General features: G+C 42.5%; 1 protein-coding gene across 1 annotated transcript in view; it reads left to right on the top strand.

Moving 5' to 3' along the window:
- The window catches only part of ttn.2 (titin, tandem duplicate 2), a 176248-nt gene that overhangs the window by 77308 nt on the left and 72047 nt on the right, over nt 1–26893 (top strand). Inside the window, exons 103-157 of the mRNA XM_064944764.1 lie at nt 79–205; nt 297–566; nt 717–983; nt 1131–1394; nt 1494–1633; nt 1839–1965; nt 2091–2357; nt 2484–2750; nt 2863–3129; nt 3221–3360; nt 3483–3609; nt 4327–4469; nt 6406–6529; nt 7345–7611; nt 7759–7856; nt 8192–8360; nt 8598–8864; nt 9053–9319; nt 9546–9824; nt 9946–10354; nt 10512–10636; nt 10749–11015; nt 11106–11375; nt 11530–11832; nt 11954–12256; nt 12351–12538; nt 12747–12861; nt 12957–13241; nt 13347–13498; nt 13700–13847; nt 14861–15038; nt 15110–15231; nt 15339–15626; nt 15721–16017; nt 16130–16316; nt 16465–16580; nt 18869–19168; nt 19358–19657; nt 19764–19869; nt 19968–20164; nt 20319–20624; nt 20714–20992; nt 21176–21475; nt 21636–21938; nt 22043–22233; nt 22291–22302; nt 22339–22513; nt 22634–22936; nt 23076–23375; nt 23567–23863; nt 24187–24471; nt 24836–25129; nt 25221–25520; nt 25665–25973; nt 26204–26463. Of these exons, the coding sequence (XP_064800836.1) occupies nt 79–205; nt 297–566; nt 717–983; nt 1131–1394; nt 1494–1633; nt 1839–1965; nt 2091–2357; nt 2484–2750; nt 2863–3129; nt 3221–3360; nt 3483–3609; nt 4327–4469; nt 6406–6529; nt 7345–7611; nt 7759–7856; nt 8192–8360; nt 8598–8864; nt 9053–9319; nt 9546–9824; nt 9946–10354; nt 10512–10636; nt 10749–11015; nt 11106–11375; nt 11530–11832; nt 11954–12256; nt 12351–12538; nt 12747–12861; nt 12957–13241; nt 13347–13498; nt 13700–13847; nt 14861–15038; nt 15110–15231; nt 15339–15626; nt 15721–16017; nt 16130–16316; nt 16465–16580; nt 18869–19168; nt 19358–19657; nt 19764–19869; nt 19968–20164; nt 20319–20624; nt 20714–20992; nt 21176–21475; nt 21636–21938; nt 22043–22233; nt 22291–22302; nt 22339–22513; nt 22634–22936; nt 23076–23375; nt 23567–23863; nt 24187–24471; nt 24836–25129; nt 25221–25520; nt 25665–25973; nt 26204–26463 (12447 nt within the window). The remainder of the gene's footprint in view (nt 1–78; nt 206–296; nt 567–716; nt 984–1130; nt 1395–1493; nt 1634–1838; nt 1966–2090; nt 2358–2483; nt 2751–2862; nt 3130–3220; nt 3361–3482; nt 3610–4326; nt 4470–6405; nt 6530–7344; nt 7612–7758; nt 7857–8191; nt 8361–8597; nt 8865–9052; nt 9320–9545; nt 9825–9945; nt 10355–10511; nt 10637–10748; nt 11016–11105; nt 11376–11529; nt 11833–11953; nt 12257–12350; nt 12539–12746; nt 12862–12956; nt 13242–13346; nt 13499–13699; nt 13848–14860; nt 15039–15109; nt 15232–15338; nt 15627–15720; nt 16018–16129; nt 16317–16464; nt 16581–18868; nt 19169–19357; nt 19658–19763; nt 19870–19967; nt 20165–20318; nt 20625–20713; nt 20993–21175; nt 21476–21635; nt 21939–22042; nt 22234–22290; nt 22303–22338; nt 22514–22633; nt 22937–23075; nt 23376–23566; nt 23864–24186; nt 24472–24835; nt 25130–25220; nt 25521–25664; nt 25974–26203; nt 26464–26893) is intronic.

A 26893-nucleotide genomic window follows, 5' to 3' on the forward strand; every position in this document is an offset into this window, starting at 1 on the left:
AACTTTCAGAAAAACTGTTTTATATGTTGAACAGTCTTCAATATCTGTTGAACTTGTTCGTTTTATTTGCATCTTCAGACATGTGAGATCAAAATGGAGGGCAAGAAACGTTTCCTCACTCTGAAAAATGTTCCACTGGACGCGTCTGGTGAAGTGTCTTATACAGCTCTGAATGCTGTCACTAGTGCTGTGCTCACAGTCAAGGGTAAGCTGTTGTTCCAAGAGCAAATTATGTATGTATGTATCGATGATGTTATGCATGTATTGATAAAGAGATCATTATTTGTATCTCCCAGAACTGGAAATGGACTTCACAGTCCCCTTGAAGGACGTGTCTGTACCTGAAAAGAAACAGGCTATGTTTGAGTGTACTATCACAAAGGATGTGCCTAAAGTCATGTGGTTTAGGGGTTCTGACACCATTGGTACATCAGACAAAAAATATGAAATAATCGATGATGGAAAAAAACACATGTTGGTCATAAACAATTGTGAGTTTGATGATGAGGGAATTTACAGTATTGAAGCCTCGGGCAAAAAGTCAACCGCTACACTCACTGTGGAGGGTAAGTGTGGAACCATTGTTATTAGATTTGACGTCCTTTGAGTGGTTTTTCGTTTGCTATCATCAAAAGTTGTTCCCTGTGATTCATTAATTCATTTCTGAGTTGGAATTTCTTTTAACTAAGTCCAATATGCACTCATCCAACATATAGGTATCAGGCTCAAATTTGAATTGCCACTTCAGGACCAAACTGAGAAGGAAGGTAACACTGCTCGGTTTGAGCTTGAGCTCTCTCACGAGAATGTACCTGTGACATGGTACAAAAATGAAACCAAACTCCATGTGAGCCGAACCGTGCTCATCTATAGTCGTGGAAAGAAACATACACTAGAAATCAAGGAGTTGACTCTAGATGATATCTGCCAGATTAAAGCAGAGGCTAAAGGAATTCCCTCAATGGCAAACCTGACGGTGATAGGTAACCCCTGCTTTGTTTCTTTATTTATTGTTTGTTTCTTTGTTGTGATTGAAATCCTTGAACTCATTTAAGGATTTGCACCATGCTACATTACATAAATGCAGAATACGAAACACATATCCTCCTGATGACTTTTCCATGTTCCAGAGGGTGATGCGTACTTCGTAGTGAAGTTGCAGGATTATACTGCAGTCGAGAAAGACGAGGTAACTCTGGACTGTGAACTCAGCAAAGATGTCCCCGTCATGTGGTACCATAATGAGACTGAAATTAAGGCCTCTAAGATGGTAACCATAAGTGCTGAAGCGAATCGAAGAGTGTTGTCCATTAAGAAAGTGGATGACAGAGATAAGGGACAATACATATGTGATTGTGGAACGGACAAAACCATGGCAAATATTAACATCGAGGGTAAGCAATTACAAATGTTTGTCATAGAACAAACATTTATTTTGAGAACATTCGTGCGTTTTTTCTTGTAATTGTATTGTTCTCAATCCTGAATTGCAGCTCGAGATATAAAGATAACTCGCCCAATGTATGGCGTTGAGGTCTTTGATGGTGAGACCGCTCGTTTTGAGGTAGAAATCTCTGAAGACGATGTCCATGGCCAGTGGAAACTGAACGGAGAAGTCCTTACTCAATCCCCTGTATGTTAAATAGACCAAATCATTCTCACTGTTTTACCATTCTACCACTCATATCAATTACGTGATCATTCATTCACATCCATTACGTTGTCTTGAAATATTATAATGAAACAGTCTATAGCATTCTCCTCCTCCTTCCTCCCTTTCCTCTTCGTCTTCATCCAATCTGGACAATTTTCCACATTAATTTTACCACTACTTACAGGACATTGAAATCATAGAGGACGGTGCAAAGCACACGTTGATATTGTACAACCTCAAGGCCCCCTTGTCAGGGGAGATTGGATTTACAGCTGCCAATGCTAAATGTGTTGCTAATCTGAAAGTGAAAGGTGAGATTAAAAAGAAACATTTGGTTGGTGATCTAATCTGATAATGTAAATGAAAATACTTTCAGTGGTGGTATTCTACGCATTACCACGATGCCACATTGTCTCTGTTTCCTTCTGAATTACAGAGAGTCCTATTATATTTGTCACACCTTTGAGTGATGTGCAAGTGTATGAAAAAGATGAGGCCAGATTTGAGTGTGAGGTGTCAAGAGAACCTAAGAGCTTCCGTTGGTTCAAGGGATCTCATGAGTTGACAGCTGATGATAAATTTGAAATTACCCATGAGGGAAAAAGACACACTCTGGTGGTCAAATCTGCCGCATATGAGGATGAAGCTAAGTACATATTTGAGGCAGAGGACAAGAGAACCACTGGCAAACTAGTTATCCAAGGTAACCTGAAGATATTTTTTGTGCTTCCTGTTTAAATCCTGATTCAATTCATTACAAGTGATTGAAATTGATCTTCTCACGATGATGATGATGATTTAATTTCTTATGAATTGAATGTTTTATCAGGAATTCGCCTTGAGTTTGTCAAGCCCATTAAGGATGTCACTGTCAAGGAGCGTGAGACGGCAGAGTTCAGTATTGAACTCTCACATGACAACATCCAGGTCACCTGGTACAAGAATGGGGTGCGTTTGCATCCCAGCAAAGTTGTGCACATGTCAGACGATGGCAAGATGCACAAATTGACCTTCAAGGAGGTGTCCATTGATGACACATCCATGATCAAAGTAGAAGCCATGGGCAAAAGCTCAGAGGCCATGCTCACAGTCCTCGGTTAGTATACCGTTAAAATCCTTGAAACGTTGTTGGCGAAACAGGTGAGTTACCGTTGACGAAAGTGAAATATCACACAGACAACTCATCATGGTTTCTTTTTCATCAACAGAGGGAAAGCCTTACTTCACGACAAAACTGCACGACTACTCAGTCACTGAGAAGGATGAACTGACAATGGTTTGTGAACTGAGCAAGCCCAATGCAGAGGTGAAATGGTTCAAAGGTGGCCAGCAAATCACTCCCTCCAAGAATGTGGCCATCAAAGCCGATGGAAAGAGGCGTATGCTGATCATTAAGAAGACAGAGAAAGCCGACATTGGAGAATACACCTGTGATTGTGATTCGGATAAAACTACGGCCAAGCTCAACATTGAAGGTATCCTTTAGTGATTTTAGCTCAGAATTTGAGGGATGCAGTGTCTTTTCTTTCATTCACACAAACACTTGTCTTTGTGTTTGTTCTACAGAGCGTGACATTAAGTTTGTCAGGCCCCTGTACAGCGTGGAAGTCACAGAAACAGAAATTGCCAAGTTTGAGACTGAGATCTCTGAGGAAGAAGTACATGGTCACTGGAAACTCAAGGGAGAGGCCCTTCATCAGTCTGCTGTAAGAAACTATCCACATTATTATTACTGCATTATTGGACGTTCCTTACTACATTTCAGAGTGGCTGAGAAAAAATATCACTTGATGATCACTTAGTGACTGTTTGTGTATTATCTTTCAAGGACTGTGAGATTAAGGAGGAGGGTACAAGGCATGTGCTGATCCTGTACAACGTTCGCATGGATCAGGCCGGAGAAGTTGACTTCCAGGCTGCCAATGCTAAATCCAATGCTCAGCTTAGAGTTAAAGGTGAGAATGATTTAATACACTCACACATTTATCTGACAATTAGATAAACACTGATTTGTTAGTGCCACACATCAGAAGATATGCATACCATCAAGTGGGCCACCAACAAAAACATTTAAGTATCCAATAACGTATGTTTAAATTGCCCTTAGGAGTACATTTAATCAGAAATGTGTTTATGGTGGGTTTGAATGATACATTGTCCCAACTGTTTGTTGAATAAGGAAACCCCAGAGCTTTCAGATGAGGATGTAGGCAGGCATTTACAGCCCCTTTTAAGTAGGTGTCAAAAGTTTGTTTTACAAGGGAGGACTAAGGGAGAATTCCAACAGTTTGATTGACAGGGACAGATTGCCTAGTCGATGGTTTGGCAGGGCGTGGGCTAATGGCCAATCAGGTGTTGTGGCTATTTTAGAAGCCACATGCCTTATCTAGTGTGCTGTTAGTGATTGGCAGAGCTAATGTACAACCTGCCTTACTTCAAAGTTTTCTGCTGACCATATAGATCTCAAGGAAACTAGGTATGCAAATGAGAAAGGCCCCCCCAATGACAAGTCTCTCTGCGTTACTCCTAGCAGTTTTCCTGGTGGTTTACAGGGCTCCAGAGCAGTGGCCGACCATCATGGGATCTGCAAAAATGAGGGTTAGCAGTGAAGGATTTACTGGTTTCTTTTGGGATTTTGGAATGACTAATGATGTCTTCTCCTCAATCTAAAGCGCGAGTGATCGGCCTGCTGCGGCCTCTCAAGGATGTTACTGTTACTGCCGGGGAGACCGCCACTTTCGACTGTGAACTGTCATATGAAGGAATTGCTGTGGAATGGTTCCTAGGGGGTGCAAAGTTGGAGCCAAGTGACAGAGTAAGTGTTTATACCATCTTAAACACTGACAACACCTCAAGTAATTGATATGGAAACATGCCAAGACTTTGAACTGTACTTATAAACAACATTTTTTCCATATGATTGACAAATATATGTTAAACAAAGGAAAACGCCGCACACTGCTGCTGCGTTTTCCTTTCTGTTTTCCATGAGTTTGCCTACAACTCCAGCACCTGCGGAAGTACCTGGTTGTGTGCATGTTCTTCAGCTTTTGATGCTGTCACGGAATTTACTACCTGAATTATCACCTATTCTCATACCCCAAATACTTTAAGTGTTTTAACATGATCTCAACTATCTCCTATGTTTACCTTAATTTTTATTCCAAATGTTTGTTTAATTTAAATGGCTCTTAGATTGTCCTGTTGCATTATTTACTTGTATACATTTTGTTTTACTTTTCGTGCATGTGCAACCTACATGCTTTCTGCATACATGGACCTGTGAGGATCAGGATTCCAGTTGGGGATTTGATCTGTGTTTTGCGATAACGCAGGAGGGCTTTTCTGCCCTGCAAGCGTTCTTCTAGTTATTTTTAACCGCTTCAAGTGTGTGCGTCCAATGGCTTGAAGAGCTATTTCACAGTTATAACTTTAAAATCTGAAATGTGTAGCGTTAGGCCTGTACATATCTAATTATTTAATTAATTCCTGTGGGTTTGAAGTGTGAAACGCTATATGATAGGTTGATTTACAATGTTGTGTAGCCTGGTTTTCTCTTCAGTTACAATCAGTTATATAAACTTAGCAAAAAAAGAAACGTCCCTTTTTCAGGACCCTGTCTTTCAAAGGTAATTCGTAGAAATCCAAATAACACAGATCTTCATTGTAAAGGGTTTAAACACGATTTCCCATGCTTGTTCAATGAACCATAAACAGACAGCTGATCGTCCTCGCAGTGGCAGACCACATGTAAAAACACCTGCACAGGATCGGTACATCCGAACATTACACCTGCGGGACTTGTACAGGATGGCAACAACCAGGAACACACAATCCCTCCATCAGTGCTCAGACTGTCCGCAATAGGCTGAGAGAGGCTGGACTGAGGGCTTGTAGGCCTGTTGTACGGCCTGTTGACATGTCCTCACCAGACATCACCGGCAACAATGTCGTCTATGGGCACAAGCCCACCGTCGCTGTACCAGACATGACTGACAAAAAGTGTTCTTCACTGATGAGTCACAGTTTTGTCTCATTAGGGGTGATGGTCGGATTTGCATTTATCGTCGAGGGAATGAGTGTTACACCGAGGCCTGTACTCTGGAGTGGGATTGATTTGGAGGTGGAGGGTCCGTCATGGTCTGGGGCAGTGTGTCACAGCATCATCGGACTGAGCTTGTTGTCATTGCAGGCAATCTCAACGCTGTGCGTTACAGGGAAGACATCCTCCTCACTCGTGTGGTACCCTTCCTGCAGGGTTATTGTTTTAAAGTGTCAGTTTAAAGTTGTTTGAAATCTCGTGTGCAAAATAATATACAGTCTACCTTGCAATAGATACAGCTAAATAACTGCTTGATAATCATTTGCCAAAGGCCTGTGTATGAACAGCTATGATCCTCATGTTTTCACATATGTCATTAGGCATGTCATGACTATTTGTAGTAGGGAAAAAACTATAGAACCTATGACTGTAAGCGGTAGTTCTATATTGTTTACATTCAAGGGGAAAGTGATGACTTTATGGAACACCTACTACAAAGTACTGGGAAAGTTTTGACTTAGTTAACTACCTCACCCAAGCTTTGGGAAAGTGGAGGAGTCAGTTGGCAACAGGAGTTAAAATTGAGCCTAGGGCCCCTTCAGTCCCTTGTCACCAGCTGCTGATGTTCATTCAGTGGAAGAAGTAAATAGCTCGACCACCCATAGCTGTCACTGTCCACCTGATTAATCAAACTGCTTGATTTGCACAGGTGGTCACCCGAGCAGAAGGCAAAACTCACACTCTGACTCTCAGAGACGTCAAGATTTCAGAGGATGGGGAAGTTAAACTGACTGCAAAGGATTTCCAGATTGAGGCCAGCCTACATGTGAATGGTAGGTTGCGGTTTGTGGTATTTATTTGTGGTTGTTATAGAGATTCTTGCCCCAACTGCTCTCTTAACCAACATGGAGACCTGTTTTTTTGTGAATTCGATAAGGTTAAACAACAATATAGTCGCAATATTTACTCTGTAAAGCATACTGGACAGATAAATATGGTGCACTATATGGTGCTATATAGACCAGGTTCATAGTAATGCAATGATTCCACTTTACATGAAATAGCCAGAATTGGGAGTATTTACCTTGCATTTACATAGGGTGGGCAGAGTTGTGACATTGTGACATAGATTCAGATTTCTTTAGATGATATTTGTCTCTTGATGCAAAGCACAGACAACAGTATAATGTAGGTGAGTCAGGTGTGAATGGTGTGGGAGCATGATCTACCCAACCAGTCTGAATGAAATGAGAGGCCCATCAGTAAGTAATGATGTGTTAAGTATGGAATTAGAGCCTGTGAAACAGTCATGTATGATTTTATAACAGGGTGAGGAGAGGTGTACCCACAATGTTAAGTTTTAATACAAATGTATTAAAAGTATGAATATGTACAGTAATTGCACAAACAACAAACAGGTTGAAGGAACTATGTAACGGAATGTAGCTTTACCCTGTAACTGTACCTGCCTTTGTAACGACCAAGTCAAAAAAAATATATGTTTTATATATATTCTAAAGAGGGACCATAACAATAATAATAGTTGGTGGTACTAATAGAATTTGGTCAAATGAGTTTGTTGGTTTCCTAAGCTGTTATGATATGTGAAGGACGAGTCATCATGTGTAATTCATGTGTGAACTCACAGAGCCACCAGTTGAGTTCAGCAAGCCTCTGGTGGACCAGACAGTTGAGGAAGAGGCTACTGCTACTTTGGAGTGTGAAGTCTCCAGAGAAAATGCTGAGGTCACTTGGTTCCAGGACGGACAGGAGATACGCAAAACTAAGAAATATGACATTGTTGCCGATGGCCGCAAGAGAAGACTCATCATACATGGCTGCACTCTTGATGATTCAAAAACATATACCTGCGACGCCTCAGAATTCAAAACCTCTTGCTTCCTTAACGTTGAACGTAAGTCAAGTATAGATAATTATATTGTTTCTTTGTTAAAGTATAAATGAAAAACCTTTTGATATTGTTTGTTTGTTTGTTGTTAAGACTACACTTTTGTGAATTTGGCATACTGGTGTGTTAATACTATGACTTGTGTCCTTACAGCTCCACATGTTGAGTTCTCTACGCCACTCCATGATGTTGAGGTCAAAGAAAAGGACTCTGCCAGATTTGAATGTGAAGTATCTCGCGAAAATGTCAAGGTATTGATTCCTGACCCTTCACCCCCTACCTCCCGGACCCTACCACTCTCCCAAACCCCACACAACACATGCACACACCTCTTGTTTTCAAAAGCACATTCAAACACACCTTCTTATTTGTATAACAATATAATATAGTTGCATGTGGAGTTACAAAACATGATATTAAGACTGAGACCTGGTTGTGTTTCCTGTCTTCCACTGTTTTTCAACCTTTTACACTGCTGTTACATTTTACTCCCTTAATTGTTTCCTTCATAGTCTGGATCAGTACATCTTAACATCATTGTACCGTCATTGTAATGTCCTTGTTTTATGTCTGTTTCTGGAAACAGGTCCGTTGGTTGAAGGACAGCAGTGAAATCAGAAAGGGAAAGAAATATGAAATAATTGCCAAAGGTCGTCAACACATCCTCATCATCCACAAATCAGTGTTCGATGATGAAGCAGAATATGAATGTGATGCAAAGGTCTCCAAATCCTCCGGCATGCTTACAGTCATTGGTGAGTCTGGCACACTTTCTCTGCCTCAAAGGGTGAATCCCAAATGGCACCCTATTCTCTATATAGTGTACTACTTTTGACCAGGGCCCACATAGGGATCTGGTCAAAAGTAGTGCAATATATAAGGAATAGGGTGCCATTTGGGACACAGGCAAATAAATTAATTTTAATGTTATATACTATAATCGGCTTATCATAATGTATTGACTTAACGGTTATATTGTATTTCCTTTGCAGAGGAAGAGGCTAGGTTCACCAGGAACCTGTCTAACGTGGAGGGAACAGAAACAGACAGCGTGAAGATGATTTGTGAAGTGTCAAAGGCCGAAGCTGATGTCATATGGTATAAAGGAGACCAGGAACTTCCAGAGGGAGGAAGATACGATCAAATCGTAGATGGCAGGAAGAGGATACTCATCATTCAGGATCTCAAAACAGATGATGCTGGAGAGTACCATTGCAAATTGTCTAGCTCACAGACATCTGGAAACCTGAAAATAAATGGTAATGAAATCAGACATGAGCTCTGTTTAATTTAGTCAGTTAAAGATCTTTGTCCGGTGGAGAAATTAAATATCCTGGGTAGTGGCTCCACACTGGCAGTACTATTATGAAAACCAAATCAAGGGATGCAGATAAAAGTATTTGTGGAAAATGAGAGCATATACACTAATCTATTTTTGTTCTTCCAGAACTGGCTGCTGAGTTTATCGCCAAGCCTCAGAGTCAGGAGGTGGTTGAGGGAGAAAAGGCTGAGTTTGTCTGCTCAGTCTCTAAAGACACATTCATTGTCAAATGGATGAAGGATAATCAGGAGCTAGAAAATGGGGACAAGTACGACATTGTCTGTGATGGCAAGAGAAGAATACTTGTTATCAAGAACTCTGAACCCAAGGATGAGGGAGCTTATGTTGCCCTCATTGGTACCACCAGAGCTACGGCTGACCTGCTTGTTCTTGGTATGTCATCAATATGTTTGTTTTCTTTTCTATTTCAACCTCTCCAACATGTATGTGTACAGTATGTGTCTTTCGGAGTGGTTGCGATAAAGTACATTTTCCGTTAAACCTGCATGTACAATTGGACAGTAAAGTAATATTCTTCTAAGATTTTCTTAGAGGCAACCTTGGGGAAATTATTAATTCGACCTACTAACTTGTGTTTCTTTCACTTTGATTTCCACAGAAAAACTGAGGATCATTACACCGATCAAAGATACAGAAGTTAAAGAGGGACAAGAGATGGTCTTCAACTGTGAGGTGAACTCTGAGGGAGCAAAAGCTAAGTGGCTGAAGAACGATGAGACCATGTTTGAGAGCAGCAAGTTTGTCATGATCCAGAAAGACAACGTGTTCTCTCTGAGGATCAAGGATGCTGAGAAGTCAGATGAAGGGAACTATACTATTACATTGACAAACCACCGTGGTGAACATGCCAAGAGCTCTGGCAAACTTACCGTAAAAGGTGAACACATTTTTGTTATCATTTTTGTTATCAATTTGACCAATGGCTAATTAGATGTAGTAGTATGTCTTATTTTTGTTTGAATTGAGCTACATGACTGATTTCTTTGTTTTGTCAACAGAGGAGAGTCTGAAGATCATTGTACCTCTTGAGGACTGCGACACACAGGAAAAGAAGACTGTTAGCTTCTCTTGCAAGGTCAACAGGCAGAAGGTTACTCTGAAATGGATGAAGGCTGGTCAGGAGATCACACTCAGCAAACGCATCCTCTACAGGGTGGACCAATACAAGCACACACTGACCATCAAGGACTGTACTCTCGCTGATGAGGGTGAATACACCGTCATGGCTGGTGATGACAAATCTACAGCTGAGATGATCATCAGCGAAGCCCCCACTGACTTCTCCGCACAACTCAAAGACCAGACCATCACTGAGTTTGAGGATGCTGAGTTCACCTGCAAACTCACCAAGGAGAAGGCTGAGGTGAAATGGTACAGGAATGGACGTGAGATCAGAGAGGGACCCAGGTAGGAAAACCTTTAGACTGCTATGAGGCACAGTCACTGTCGCTTTATTGACACTGAAACTAAATCTTAAAAGCTATTTTGGCCCTAAGGGCCACCCCAGGATTTTCATTAAATGCAGAAAAGCTTATTGTAACATTATCCATTTGTTTTTTGCAAGGTACATCTTTGAAAAAGAGGGCAAGACCTGCAGGCTGCGTATCAAGGAGTGCAGACCAGATGATGAGTGTGAATATTCTTGTGGCGTCGAAGAAAGGAGATCACATGCCCAACTCTTTGTTGAAGGCAAGCCTCTTGAATTCATTCTATGATTCTGTTTGTGTGAGTCCATTTTTCTAACCGTTCTGTATGAATTCATGTTTCACAAATTCAATTTCTTGTGTAATCTTTATTCCAGAGACCGCAGTTGAGATTGTCAGACCACCTCAGGATGTGTTTGAGCCTCCAGGCTCTGATATTGTGTTTGAGGTGGAGCTCAACAAAGACAGAGTTGAGGTCAAATGGTTGAGGAACAACATGACCATTGTCCAGGGTGACAAGTACCAGATGATGAGCGAGGGCAAGATCCACAGACTCCAGGTGTGTGAGATCAGGCCTCGTGACCAGGGAGAGTACAGAATCATCGCCAAAGACAAGGATGCCAGAGCCAAGCTGGAACTGGCAGGTATGTCATCATAGGATTCATATCCTCTCCGATTCCACAATAAATCAATTGTTTTATTATTTTATCTTATAATTGTTTATTCCTCTACAGCTAAGCCAAATATCAAGACTATGGATCAGAGCTTAGTAACAGACGCTGGAAAGCCCATCGTCATGTTCGTGCCCTACAGCGCGTATCCTAAAGCTGAGGCTGAGTGGTTCTATGATAACGTCAGCCTGCCCAAGGATAACATCCACACCGTTGGGGACAGCACAGAGTACAGGCTGAAGGACCCTAAGAAGTCCGATCAGGGACGTTACAAGGTTATCATCAAGAACAAACACGGACAGGGAGAGGCATTCATTAATCTGGATGTCATTGGTAAGTTGCCTTTCAATCCACTCTGGTATTTGAATGGATTACGGGAAAGGACATTTTTCTTGGAAAGGATCTTTTTCTTGGAAGGGATCTTTTTCTTGGAATTTGTTGTTGTTCATATGGATTCTATTTATTCATGTATTTTTGCCTCCCACAGATGTCCCTGGACCCGTGAAGAGCCTTCACGTGGTTGACACCGCCGATGGTGAGGTCAGCCTGGTCTGGGAAGAGCCAGAGAGCGATGGTGGCAGCAAGATCATTACATACTTGGTGGAGAGGCGTGATGTCAAGCGCAAGACATGGACTCTTGCAACTGACCGCTCTGACGCTCCAGAATACACTGTGACCGGACTCCAGAGGGAATCCATGTACCTATTCCGTGTTTGTGCTCGCAACAGAGTGGGCAGTGGACCAAATGTTGAGACAGAGAAACCTGGTGTTTATGCCAAGAACAAGTTTGGTAAGCAAACTATTTGATATTGTAATAATCACCTTGTGCAGTATCATTGTTCAAACGTAACTGGTTCCAACAATGAACTGCCGACCAGAAAAGTGAATTACAACCTGGCTTTATATTTCAGATGTTCCTGATGCTCCTCAGGATGTGAGTGTTGGAAACGTGAGTAAGTTTGGTGCCACAGTCTCCTGGGAAAAACCAGTGTCTGACGGAGGGTCTGAGATCACATCCTACATCATTGAGTCCCGTGACAGGACCTCTGTGAAGTGGGCTGTGGCAATGATCAGTAAAGCAACAGATCGCAGCGCAATCATCAATGATGTCATTGAGAACAAGGAATACATCTTTCGTGTCAAGGCTGAAAACAAGGCTGGCATTGGCAAACCAAGTGCTGCTACCAATCCGGTTAAGATCATGGACCCCATTGGTAAGTTATTTCAGTTCTGAAAGTTGCTGAAATGTTATTGATGAAATACATGAACTGTTTTAACATACAAACATGTTTGTTTTTGTTATTCCAGAGAGGCCAAGCCCACCACAGAACCTGGTACCCTCAGAGCAGAACAAGAACTCAGTCCAGCTGACATGGGAGATCCCATTGAAGAATGGAGGCAGCACGATCACTGGCTACATCATTGAGAGATGTGAGGACGAAACAGACCATTGGCTCAGATGCAACGCCAGGCTCTGCCAGGATCTCACCTACAAGGTATTTATCCTATAAGATGAAAAGCTCCTAAATGGTTTCTTGGAGATTTCATACAATATTTGTAGTATAATTATCATACATTTTGTGTTGTATTCTGACTTGAATGCAAGTCTCCCATTGACATCAATTTACTAAATTGTCTAAATTTATGCTTAAATTGCTTACAAGTATCTCAACTCAGAATACTGCTCTTCCATATTTTCCTCAGATATCTGGCCTGAAATATGGCAAAAAATACAACTACAGGGTGATGGCTGAGAATGCAGCTGGAGTGTCTGACCCATCCAACACACTGGGACCCATGCTGGCTGATGATACACATGGTACATTTGGTTCTCTTTTCACTAACCTTGAAGACATACATCATTTTAGATGTTGTGCATTTGTCATAACAATGGTCATTATTTTCTATCTTCAGTTGGCCCCACAATGGACCTGAGTGGATTCAAGGATGGCCTGGAGGTCATTGTTCCTTATCCCCTTACTATCCGTGTCCCTATCTCTGGATATCCCACACCAAACGCAAAGTGGAGCTTCGCTGATAAGGAACTCACTGCTGGTGAACGTGTGTCCATGATTACAAAGAGTACCTACGTAGAACTGACCATCACTCCAAGTGTGCGTCCAGACAGAGGTGTATACACTCTTACTCTGGAGAATGATATTACCAGTTGCTCCGGAGAGATTGAAGTCAACGTTATCGGTAAGTGACGTGATGAGCTTTGTGGTGAAACACAACACTATCTTGATATTGTCAGCTGCAATTCTTTCTCTTCCCTTCATATCCCTCTTTTTTCATTTTTTTTAGCATCCCCAAGTGCACCCAAAGACTTCAAGGTTGCCGAGGTGACCAGACAGCATGTGCACCTGATGTGGGAGGCGCCAGAGCATGATGGAGGAAGCCCTCTGACTGGCTACCAGATTGAGAAACGTGACGTATCCCGCAAGACCTGGGTCAAGGTATGGATGAACATAAGTCTTTAAACAACACAGCAATATACATGTGAAATTACTTACTTACTTACTTACATTGTCCTCTTTTCCAGTTGGGACATAAGGCTGGAACAATCTTTGGTAGTCTATCTTTGGCCACAGCTTATACCCTGTTAAACATGAAATAAGATTATTAGAATTGTAATAACACTGACTGTCTTTCCCCAGGTGATCACTGGTGTTCAAGACCAGGAGTTCACTGTCACTGATGTCGTTGAGGGTAAAGAGTATCTGTTCAGGGTTACTGCCTGCAACAAGTGTGGCCCAGGAGAGCCTGCCTACATTGACGAGCCAGTCAATGTGTCCTCCCCTGCCAGTAAGTAGTACAATGCCTATGCTGTGCACTCAAGTGAAGGGAACTTGACGTCTCAATAATTGACATACCTATCATTTGAATTCAAACTTTTCTCAGTTATTGACATTATTTATCTGTTATTTTACCAGGTAAGTTGACTGAGAACACATTCTCATTTGCAGCAACAACCTGGGGAATAGTTACAGGGGAGAGGAGGGGGATGAATGAGCCAATTATAAACTGGGGATTATTAGGTGACCATGATGGTTTGAGGGCCAGATTGGGAATTTAGCCAGGACACCTGGGTTAACACACCTACTCTTAACAATAAGTACCATGGGCTCTTTAATGACCTCAGAGTCAGGACACCTGTTTAACATCCCACCCTACCCAGGGCAATGTCACCAATCAATGCCATTGGGACATTTTTTTATACCAGAGGAAAGAGTGCCTCCTTCTGGCCCTCCAACACCACCTGGTCTCCCATCCAGGAACTGACTGGGACAATCCCTGCTTAGCTTCAGAAGCAAACCAGCAGTGGTATGCAGGGTGGTATGCTGCTGGCAAATTACATACCTGTAATTTGAGTTCTAGCTGTTCACAATCATTGACAGGCCTGTCATTTGAATTAGAACTGTTCTGAATCATTGACATGTCTGTCATTTGAATTAGACCTGTTCTGAATCATTGACATGTCTGTCATTTGAATTAGACCTGTTCTGAATCATTGACATGTCTGTCATTTGAATTAGACCTGTTCTGAATCATTGACATGTCTGTCATTTGAATTAGAACTGTTCTGAATCATTGACATGTCTGTCATTTGAATTAGAACTCTTCTGAATCATTGAAATGCCTGTCATTTGAATTGGAACTCTTCTGAATCATTGACATGTCTGTCATTTGAATTAGAACTCTTCTGAATCATTGACATGTCTGTCATTTGAATTAGAACTCTTCTGAATCATTGACATGTCTGTCATTTGAATTAGAACTGTTCTGAATCATTGACATGCCTGTCTTTTGAATTCAAGCCGTTCCAGACCCACCTGAGAACCTGAAATGGAGGGACAAGTCAGCTTCTGGCATCTTCCTGACCTGGGAACCACCCAAGTGGGACGGCGGCACTGGAATCAAGGGCTACAACATAGAAAGGTGCCAGCGTGGCACAGACAAGTGGGAGTCCTGCGGAGATCAGGTCCCTGAGTTGAAGTAAGTAGAACCAGAGAAAAAGTTCTAAGACATTTTTGTTTTGTTTTGAAAGGCTAACTCACTTCTCTTAGATTGCAAGTGACTGGTCTCATTGAGGGACAGTGGTACGCCTACCGCGTTAAGGCCTTGAACAGACTGGGTGCCAGCAAACCCTGCAAGGCTACAGATGAGATTTTGGCTGTTGATCCTAAAGGTATGTTTTGCGTAAATGCTCCATGTCTGTATATGTAACATCTTGCATAATGGCTGAAATGGGTTTCTGTATCATCAGTATAACACATTTTCTGTATAATCTCACAGACCCCCCAGAGATTCTTCTGGATGTCAAATGTCTTGCTGGACTGACCGCCAAAGCTGGCTCTAAGATTGAGCTTCCAGCTGATGTTCTTGGAAAGCCCGTACCTAAAGTGAAATGGACCAAGGGTGACATGGTTCTGAAGGGTGACGATAGAGTTTCTATTGACGACAAGCCTGGTCACTCCGTTGTTACTATCAGCAAGACAACAAGAGAGGACACAGCTACCTACATCATTGAAGCACACAACAGCTGTGGCCGTGCTACTGCAACCGTTGACGTCAACATTCTAGGTATCATATTTTGTCACCTTTATTTGTGAGGAAACACTTGTTTAAAAGTGTGTTCTTTAATGTTCTGACATTGTTTTCTATTTGTCTTGAACAGATAAGCCTGGTCCTCCAGCTGCATTTGATATCTCTGAGATCACCAACAAGTCCTGTTTCCTTGCCTGGAACCCTCCCAGAGATGACGGAGGTGCAAAGGTCACTAACTACATAGTGGAGTGCAGAGCCGCAGAAAGCGAGATCTGGCACAAGCTCTCCTCCACTGTCAAAGAGACCAACTTCAAGGCCCTCAACCTGACAGCTTTCAAGGAATACATCTTCAGAGTGTTTGCTGAGAACCAGTTTGGTATTGGTGTGCCAGCGGAACATATGCCAATCATTGCCAGATATGCCTTTGGTATGTTAAGTTTATGTTTGTATTTAGTCAAAGCAATTTAATTGTATTTCCTTTAGAGCATTATTTTGTTTTCTGGCTTGTTGCTAAAATTGTCTGTAACTGTTGTTTTCAGATTCTCCTGGTGCGCCAACTAAGCTGGAGCCTTCTGATATTGTTAAAGATGGCCTGACTCTGAATTGGTATGAGCCTGAAGAGGATGGTGGTAGTCCTATCACTGGGTACTGGGTTGAGAGGTTTGAACCAGACCAGAACAGATGGATCAGATGCAACAAGATCCCAATCAGAGACACAACATTCAAGTAAGACGTTAGAATACATTTAGTTAATTAACATTGTAATGCTTACATTTTCGTCATTGAAGGCAGTAATGACAGTGTTGATTTAATTTCTGGTTGTAGCTATTCATTTGATGGTGGTGTTGATTATGTGTTTGTTTCTGATTTGCAGAGTCAAAGGACTACCCACAAGGAAGAAGTATAAGTTCAGAGTCTTGGCTGAGAATCTCGCCGGACCTGGAAAACCAAGCAAGGAAACTGACCAGATTTTGGTCAAGGATCCTATTGGTAATACATCCAACATACACTATATTACCAAAATTATGTGGACACATCTCATTCCAAAATCATGGGCATTAATATGGAGTTGGCCCCATCTTTGCTGCTAAACAGCCTCCATTCCTCTGGGAAGGCTAGATGTTGGAACACTGCTGCGGGAACTTGCTTCCATTCAGCCACAAGAGCATTAGTGAGGTTGGGCACCGATGTTAGGCAATTAGGCCTGGCTCGCAGTCGGCATTCCAATTCATCCCTAAGGTATTTGATGGGGTTGAGGTCAGGGCTCTGTGCACTCCAGTACTTCCACACCGATCTCAACAAACCATTTCTGTATGGACCTTTCTTTGTGCACAGGGTCATTGTCATGCTGAAACAGGAAAGGTCCTTCCCCAAACTGTTTCCACAAAGCTGGAAGCACAGGATCGTCTAGAATGTCATTGTATGCTGTAGCATTAAGACTTCCCTTCACTGGAACTAAGAGGCCTAGCCGAACCATGAAAAACAGACCATTATTACTCAGCCACCAAATGTTACAGTTGGCACTATGCATTGGGGTAGGTAGCGTTCTCCTGGCTTCCTCCAAACCCAGATTTGTCCGTCGGACTGCCAAATGGTGAAGCATGATTCATTTCTCCAGAGAACGCATTTCCACTGCCAGTGTCCAATGGCGGCAAGCTTTACACCACTCCAGCCAACGCTGGGCATTGCTCATGATGATGTTAGGCTTGTGTGCAGCTGCTTGACCATGGAAACCCATTTCATGAAGCTCCCAACGAACAGTTCTTGTGCTGATGTTGCTTCCAGAGGCAGTGTGGACCTCGGAAGTGAGTGTTGCAACCAAGGACAGACCATTTTTACGCACTACGTGCTTCAGCATTCGGCAGTCCTGTTCTGTGAGCCTGTCTGACAAACCACTTCGCGGCTGAGCTGCTCCTTGACGCTTCCACTTCACAATAACAGCACTTTAGTGCTCAGCGTCCCGCTAGCGGGACAACTTCCGGTGAAACTGGAGAGCGCACAATTCAAATAAATAATCATACAAATTATGGATATTAAACATTTAGGTAGATATAAGTATCTTATATCGGTTGAAAGCTTAAATTATTGTTAATCTAACTGCACTGTCCAATTTACAGTAGCTATTACAGCGAAAGCATGACATGCGATTGTTTGAGGACATCGCCCCACATCAAAATATTTTTCCACCGGCACAGGTTTCATAAATTCACAAATTCACTTACTTTTCTTCCTCTGATTTGTCATCCAAAGGGTCCCAGCTATAACATGAAGTGTTGTTTTGTTAGGTAAAATTTTTCTTTATATCCCAAAAAGTCTGTTTAGTTGGATCCATCGATTTGAGTAATCCACTCATTCAACATGCAGAGAAAGGAATCTGAAAATCTACCCCTAAACCTTGTTTCAACAAGTCAACATACATTTTTATGTACTCCTCAGGTACCCTAAAATGTAATCAAACTATAATATTTCTTACGGACAGAAGTATGTTCAAAAGGAAACCGATTTTAGCAGATGTCCTGTCTTCATAGTGCGAGCAAACACGAATATCCAAGTCTGTGTCCCTCTACTAAAACTGATATTTCTTATTTGTTTTGGAAGTTACACGCCTGAAACCTTGAACATTGACTGATGACACCCTGTGGAAGCCATAGGAATTGCATTCTGGGAGCTAATTTCCAGTATGCCCTTATACTTGACATTGTAAGACAATGGTTTTTCAAAAAAATAAAAAATCTGTTTGGTTTTTCTTTGGATTTTCTCCTACCATATCTATTGCGTTATATTCTCCTACATTATGTTAACATTTCTAAAAAACGTTAAAGTGTTTTCTTTCCAATGGTACCAATTATATGCATGTCCTGGCTTCAGGGCCTGAGTATCAGGCAGTTTACTTTGGGCACGTCATTCAGGCGGAAATTGAGAGAAAAAGGGCCTTGCCCTAAGAAGTTTTTAACCTGGGCAGCTCTAGCAGGGCAGCAATTTTATGAACTGACTTGTTGGAAAGGTGGCATCCTATGACGGTGCCACATTGAAAGTCACAGCTCTTCAGTAAGGCCATTCTACTTCTAATGTTTGTCTATGGAGATTGCATGGCTGAAATAGCCAAATCCACTAATTGGAAGGTATGTCCACATACTTTTTATATATATATATATATATATATATATATATATATATATATATATATATATATATATATTGTATTCAATCAACAGACCATTAATCATTTATGCAATGTAATGTTGTTAACCAAAACAACATGTCTTCTTTTCCTACAGATCCTCCATGGGCTCCTGGTAAGCCAACTGTCAAAGACGTGGCCAAGACCTCTGCCTTCCTACAGTGGACCAAGCCTGAGCATGACGGTGGTGCCAAGATCGAGGGCTACATCATTGAGCTCCTGAAGAGTGGAACTGAGCAGTGGGTTCGTGTTTCAGAAGGAATCAATATCCTGGAGCACTTCCTGAGAGGCCTGATGGACAGACAGGAGTACTCCTTCAGGATCATTGCAGTCAATATCGCTGGGGAGAGTGAGCCCAGCGAGCCTAGCGATCCAGTTCTGTGCAAGGAGAGACTCAGTAAGTAGCTGTCTGCGTTCCAAATGGCACCCTATTCCCTTTAACGTTATGGTCACAAGTAGTATGCTATATAGGGAATAGGGTGTCATTTGTGACACACAGACTGAGATCATTTCCATCTGAAGCGGTACAGTGTGTCATGGTTGGTTGACTGAGTAGATGGTTGATGATGACGCATTCATTTTCCAGATCCTCCTACACCCCCACGCTGGTTGGATGTCATCAACATTTCCAGTAACAGTGCTGAGCTGAAGTGGACAGTACCAGAGAAGGATGGTGGTTCACCCATCACCAACTACATTGTTGAGAAGAGGGATGTCAGGCGTAAGGGCTGGCAGGCAGTGGACACTACTGTGAAGGAGCTGAAGTACACGGTCACTCCACTGAATGAGGGCTCCCTCTATGTGTTCCGTGTGGCTGCTGAGAATGCTGTTGGACCCAGTGAATTCTGTGAACTGGAAGACTCCATTATGGCTAAAGATACTTTCAGTAAGATCATAGTTACTGTTTATAGTGTTACTGTATGTAACTGGTGTTCACTTACAACATGCAAAGGTTGCTAAGTCCATTTCTAAGTATTGTTTCCTATTTTCAGCTACCCCTGGACCGCCATATAATCTCTCTGTCCATGGAGTGTCAAAGAGACATGTTGACTTGCAGTGGGACGCCCCCAAGAATGATGGTGGCAGACCAGTTCTGAGGTAAACTTTGGTCAACTCCAGTGTTATAGGAGTGTCATAGAGTGTACTTTTGTCATATAAGCATGTTTATAACATTTGGGAATATTTGATTCTATTAGATACTCAATTGAAAAGAAGGAGAAACTGGGCACCCGCTGGGTGAAGTGTGGTAAGACCTCAGGTGCTGACTGCAAGTACAGAGTTACAGACGTCATTGAAGGAACCGAGGTTCAGTTCCTGGTTCGTGCTGAGAATGAAGCCGGTGTTGGACACCCTAGTGAACCAACAGAAATCATTGCTATTGAAGATCCAACAGGTGGGGTTTTTTCTGTTTTTAACGTAAAAACACTGTGTTTTATGGCTAAATTTGTTTTACTTGCATGAGTAATTTATAATTGATAATCTATTTACCAACGAAGAAACCCAAACCTGCAATGTTATAATACTTGTCTTTGTATTGTTTTTTATAGGTGTACCCTCTCCTCCAATTGAGCTTCACATCACTGAAGCCAGCAGAGATCATTTGTGTATTGCTTGGAGACCACCAGAGAGAACTGGTGGCAGCCCTGTAACTGGCTACCATATCGAGCTCTGTGAGGCTGGTACTGAGAAGTGGATGAGAATCAACTCTCGCCCAATCAAGGAGCTCAAATACAAAACAGAGGAGGGCATCATCCCAGAGAAACAATACGTCCTGAGAGTCCGTGCCATAAACTCTGTTGGAGTTAGTGAGCCATCTGATATCTCTGAGAAGGTCTATGCCAAGGACCCTGACTGTAAGTAAACCTTCAATAATGTATATTTCCGTTTCCAGAGATATATTATATACTGATATCTGATTATACTATATTTTTCCCTCCTGAAGGCATCCCAATCCTTGAGTTCCAGACTAAGGACATTGTGATTATTGAGGGAGAGAAGTGGCATCTCCCCATCCCATTCAGAGCAGTGCCCAAACCCAAGATCACCTGGCACAAAGACGGAAAGGAGCTGAAGGACGATGAAAGAATGACCTTCAGACAGGAGTACCTCTCCTGCCACCTGGAGATCGAGAGCTGTCTGCATGCAGACGCCGGCCAGTACAAGGTCACACTGGAGAACTCCTTGGGAACGAGCAGCGGAACAATCAATGTTAAAGTTGTTGGTACGTTTGTGTCAAAATAAAATAATATTATTACTTCCATATTCCATGGTGTCCCTAATAGTGTAATCATTACATTTGACATAAATACTCTATTTGGTTGAAAATATTAGAAATATTATTTACTAGCACCAGCATACTACAACTATCAAGATCAAATCTTCATATCCATGTTTGTTTTGACAGGCCTGCCCGGTCCCTGCAAAGACATTGTTGCCAGTGAAATCACCAAGAGCTCTTGCAAGGTTTCCTGGGATCCACCCAACTATGATGGTGGCAGCCCTGTTCTCCACTATGTGCTACAGCGCAGAGAGGCAGGCCGGAGGACCTATGTCAACATGATGTCTGGAGAGAACAAAGTCAGCTGGCCCGTCAAGGATCTGATCCCCAATGGAGAGTATTACTTCCGGGTCAAAGCTGTCAACAAGATTGGTGGTGGGGAGTACCTTGAGCTCCGCAACCCCGTGATCGCAGAGGATCAGAAGCGTGAGTGAAATATTTATTTTGTGTCCAAGAAACACATTAAATGAAAACCAGGTGCAAACCTTGCTCACAATTCGAAGTTGATGATTTTATTTTCCAAGAAAGACTACATTTCTAAAGAGTTGTATTGGATTTATTAAGTGTTCCTTGTTCAATATTTCAGAGCGCCCTGACCCTCCATTAGATGTTGAGACCCACAACCCTACTTCTAAGACTATCACCCTCACATGGAAACCACCTATGTATGATGGGGGCTGCAAGATTATGGGCTACGTCCTGGAGATGATGATGAAGGGTGATGAGAACTTCACAAGATGCAACGACTTCCTTGTGCCTGTGCTGTCCTACACAGTGAGGAATCTCAGGGAGGGAAAACAATACCAGTTCCGTGTACGAGCTGAGAATGCTGCCGGAGTCAGCGACCCATCACGCAGCACACCAATGGTGAAGGCTTCTGATTCTGTTGGTAAGGAAGGATACATCTTATTCAAACGGTCACAATTCAAAACAATGATACGATTTTTCAGACAGGTCATTTGTCATTTTTAAATGTGGTTGTTTTCTTTTCAGAAACACCCAAGGTGTTCCTCAGTGGAAGTCTGCAGTCCGGTATGAGCATTAAGAGAGGTGCTGAGATCAGACTGGACGCCAACATCTCTGGATCCCCATACCCTCAAATCACATGGTATAGGAACGACGTGGTCATCAGACCTGAAGCCATGAAGAAGAGACCAGAGAAACCCATTGTTAAGAAGAAGGAGGTGAAGAAGGAGGAAAAGAAGGAAGTGAAGGAAGGAGAAAAGAAGGAAGTCAAGGAGGGAGAGGTTGAGGCTCCAGCTGCAGAGCCTGCCCATGAAGAGCCTGAGGAGGAACTCCCTGACTACCCAACCCTCCAGGAACGTCTCACCATCCATGACAAGAAAAGGGGAGAATCCTCTTGCATTGTCAGGGACACCATCAGGGGTGACCATGGCGTGTACACTATCAAGGTCGAGAACGACCATGGTATTGCCTCTGCAACTTGTGAAGTCAATGTGCTAGGTGAGATATAATATATATATTTTTTTTTTACATTAATTTAGTGGTGTTGTTGACACTCATAGTTATTTTTCAACCACATTTTGAAAACATAATATAAAACCTCTTACTTGACCTTTACAGATGCACCTGGTCCTGCAATCAACTTCAGGTTTGAGGAGATCAGGAATAACTCTGTCATCTGCAAGTGGGATCCTCCCATGGATGATGGTGGCAGTGAGATCCTGAACTACACCTTGGAAAGGAAGGACAACTCCAAGGTGGAGATCGGATGGATCACAGTAACCTCAACGCTCAGAGGATGTAGATACCCCGTGACCAAACTGATAGAGAAGAAGGAGTACATCTTCCGTGTCACTGCTGAGAACAAGTTTGGTCCTGGACCACCATGTATCTCTAAGCCAATTATTGCCAAGGATCCATTTGGTAAATAATTTATTTTTTAAGAGTTTTATCATGTCTATAACATTCAAAATAATGATGTCAGTTCAACCAGTTTTGCACGTCTGGGTTCGTCGTGATTGTACTTTGTTCTTACAACTGTGATGTTCACTTCTTATTCTAGACCCACCAGAGGCTCCAGAGAAGCCTGAGATTGACGGCATCACAGCCAACTCCATGCTGGTTACCTGGGAGGTGCCAAACGACATGGGCAGCCCGATCCTTGGTTACTGGGTGGAGCGTCGTGAGATCAACAGCACCCATTGGACCAGAGTCAACCGGGTCATTTTGGAGGATACAGAAATGAATGTGGAAGGCCTACTGGAGGGTCTTACATATATCTTCAGGGTGGCTGCTGAGAACCAAGCTGGGCCTGGGAAGTTCAGCGTCCCGTCTGATCCCATGACATGCCAGGATCCAATCTGTAAGTCAACAATATTATGATACGATACCTTTTATTGTCCATTTGCATGGAAATTAATTTTGTGAATTTAAGCATACAAAATGCACAAAATCAATACAATATAATACAACACAATGATTCATTTTGATTAAGTTTCATTGTCGAACAATGATCAAATACAATATGTTATTGTTGATGTGCTTGTCCCATAGTGCCACCTGGACCACCGTTCCCAAGAATCCTTGATACCACTGAGTCTTCCATTGATGTGGAATGGGATCCTCCAGCCTCCAATGGAGGTGGAGATATCCTGGGCTACCATGTTGACAAGACCCTAGCAGGCACCAATGACTGGTCCCGCTCCACAGAGAGACCCTGGAAGACCCGGGCCTTCACTGTGTATGGAGTCAGAGAAGGAGCCAAGTACCTGGTCCGTGTGATCGCAGTCAATGGAGCTGGTGAAGGAACTCCTGGCTTGACTGAATCAGTCTTTGTCAGAGATCCTAAAGGTACAGTAACCAATGATCAGAAAGCTTATTCAAAACAATAACAACAAATGTATGCTTAATACATTAACAACAGTGGCCTGCATTGGTGTCACATTGAATCGGAGGACAGGGCCATTGTAATCGCTGGAACGAAATTAATGGAATAGTACCAAATACCACTGTCTCTTCCATTCCATTCCAGCCATTACTATTGTCCTTCTCCCTTCATTAACTTCCATGGATATTCAAGTGATTTTGGGTCTTTGAAAGTACTATATACAGGTCCTGTGTATTATTATTATTAAAACATAGCTAATGTCACTGAATGTTGATTGTGTCTACAGAGGCTCCAGTGGTAGAGTTGGATCTCACTGTGAGGAATGGCGTAATGATCAGAGCTGGGGAGCCACTGATTCTGCCTGCCCTGGTCACTGGTAGACCTCCTCCAGACATCAAATGGACCAAAGATGACGGTCCACCTGACAAAGACCACGTCCAGATAGAAAATGTTGGAAAGGAAAGCACTCTCAGTATCAAGGCCGCCACCAGAAAGGATCCTGGCAAGTACCAGATCAGTGCAAGAAATAGCAGCGGAATCAAGTCTACATGGACAAGGGTTGATGTCATGGGTAAGTGTTTTGATGAATTCTCTATTAGCTATGATATCACAGTATGCCATTTTTGGGCATGTTACACATTTGGTTGTACTTTGATGATGTAAAGCTAGGATTAGGGTTAATGAATAGTTTGTTTGTTAATAGTTAATAGAACATCTATAAAAACATCTATTGTGGATTATCCAAAGAGTAATAATGTCGCCTTAAATGTTGTTGGCCTGCGATAGACTAGTACCCTTTCCAGGGGGTGTACTTCACGCTGCAGATACAGGAGATAGGCTCCTAACCTATGGGCCATTCTGGCTCGGACAAGGCTACCTACTTACTTACTCACATATTGTACTTGGATGTAACACTTTGACCTGTCCTCTGTCAGATGTTCCCGGGCCTGTGCTGGACCTGAAACCTGTGGTGGTAACCAGGAAACTGATGATTCTGAACTGGTCCGATCCTGATGACGACGGTGGCAGTGATCTGACCGGCTTCATCATTGAGAGAAGAGATCCCAAGATGCACACGTGGAGACAGCCCATCGAGACACCCTCATCTAAGTGTGAGATTGTGGGTATTGTTGAAGGACAGGAGTACATCTTCCGAGTTGTGGCGAAGAACAAGTTTGGCTGTGGCCCTCCTGTTGATCTGGGTCCTATTGCTGCAGTGGATCCTAAAGGTAATGTCTAGATATTGTTGATTCATGCAAATGTGTTTCTGTGCAGGTCAGATCATTAATAGAGGTTAATTACTCTATATTTTAATTGAAGCTCCACCAACTTCGCCTGAGAGGTTCCACTACACTGAGAGGACAAAGTCTTCCATCAGCCTTGCATGGAGACCTCCCCGCAACGATGGAGGCAGTCCAATCTTGGGCTACTTTGTTGAGAAGAAGAAGCACGATGCCCCAGCATTTGAGCCTTGTAACACAGAGATGTGCAAGGACCTCTTCATGACTGTCGATAACCTTGAGGAGCTGTTTATGTATGAGTTCCGTGTCAAGGCTGTCAATTTGATTGGACCAAGTGAACCTGGAATTCCACTCACCATTGTCATTCAAGATGATGAAGGTTAGTCCTCTGAGTTCTATGGTCTTGGTATTTGTCCTATATGCTAAAATAGTAAACATGTTGAATTGAATTGGACTTGATTGATTTTAATTGGACTGAATTGAATTGAATAAACTTGTCACTGAGTTGCTTCTTCTATTTCAGTTCCTCCTACTGTGAGGATGTTAAAGACCTTCAAGGGAGATGCCATCACTGTCAAGAAGGGAGAGCCTATTGAAATCCCTGCTGAGGTGACTGGTCTTCCAATGCCCAAGGTTGAATGGTTGAAGGATGAAGTCATTATTGCAGAGCCCACGGAGACTCTGTTGTTGGAAACCAAGGAGATCAACAGAATCCAGTCCAACACCAAGCTCAGTTTCCCTGCAGCAGCCAGATTGGACAAAGGGATCTTTACAGTGACTGCCTCCAATCGTCTTGGGTCAGCTAGTCACACCATCAAGGTTAATGTGTTAGGTAAGTGGTCTGATATTATGTACGTTGTTTGCTTTTCTTCATTTTCTGGACACTGTGAGTATGAATCAGTAAAGTCAAAGCCATTAGCTCACTTTTCTGCAAGAAAATATCCATACAAATTAGCAAAAAGAAAATATCTTAGTCTGTCTACTGTAGTCTGACCTTTTTTTATTGAATTGTTGCATTGTCATTATAAGGGTAATAATATTAATCCTCTCTCTTGTTAACAGACCGTCCTCTGCCACCAAGGAATGTGAATATTGGTAACATCAAGGCTGAGTCCTGCAAGCTGACCTGGGACGCCCCAGAGGACGACGGAGGAAGTGAGCTCACTAACTACATCGTTGAGAAGCTGGACATTCTTCCTGAGGAGGAACCTGAAGAAGAATATGAGGATTCTGAGGATGAGGAGCCTAAACCTAAATCTGAGCCGAGACCCATTCCTGTATGGACGGTGATCACCAACAGCATCATTGAGAAACGACTCGGGGTCAGTATAAAACAGATTGAATATATTATGTTTGGTAACACTTGAGTTAAAACCCGCCGTTATAATGCTTCATAGCAGGTCATAAGCATGTATGGTAGAGGTCTTCACTGGTCCACCTGTTCCCGAATACCTAAAACCAGCTCTGTTTCTCTTTCCCTCGCGCATTAACAGCTCTGGTTGATAACATAGCTAAAACAATTATTTTCTGCTGCTTACATCACTTGGATCTGACCGGACGCGACAGGGTCTATACGGGGATTGGTCTGTTTGTCCTTGGGTTAGTTCGGACCAGGTCTATATCTTGAACAAACATATTTATTCAGGTAGGGTATGGTTAGGAATGCCCCGGTCTATTTTCAACTTTTTGGTGCTTGTGAAGAACTTTAATGTATGGGCCTTAATAACGAGACATATAATATGCTATGTCTCT

The sequence above is a fragment of the Oncorhynchus masou genome, chromosome 29, assembly GCF_036934945.1.
Source record: "Oncorhynchus masou masou isolate Uvic2021 chromosome 29, UVic_Omas_1.1, whole genome shotgun sequence".
Lineage (NCBI taxonomy): Eukaryota > Metazoa > Chordata > Actinopteri > Salmoniformes > Salmonidae > Oncorhynchus > Oncorhynchus masou.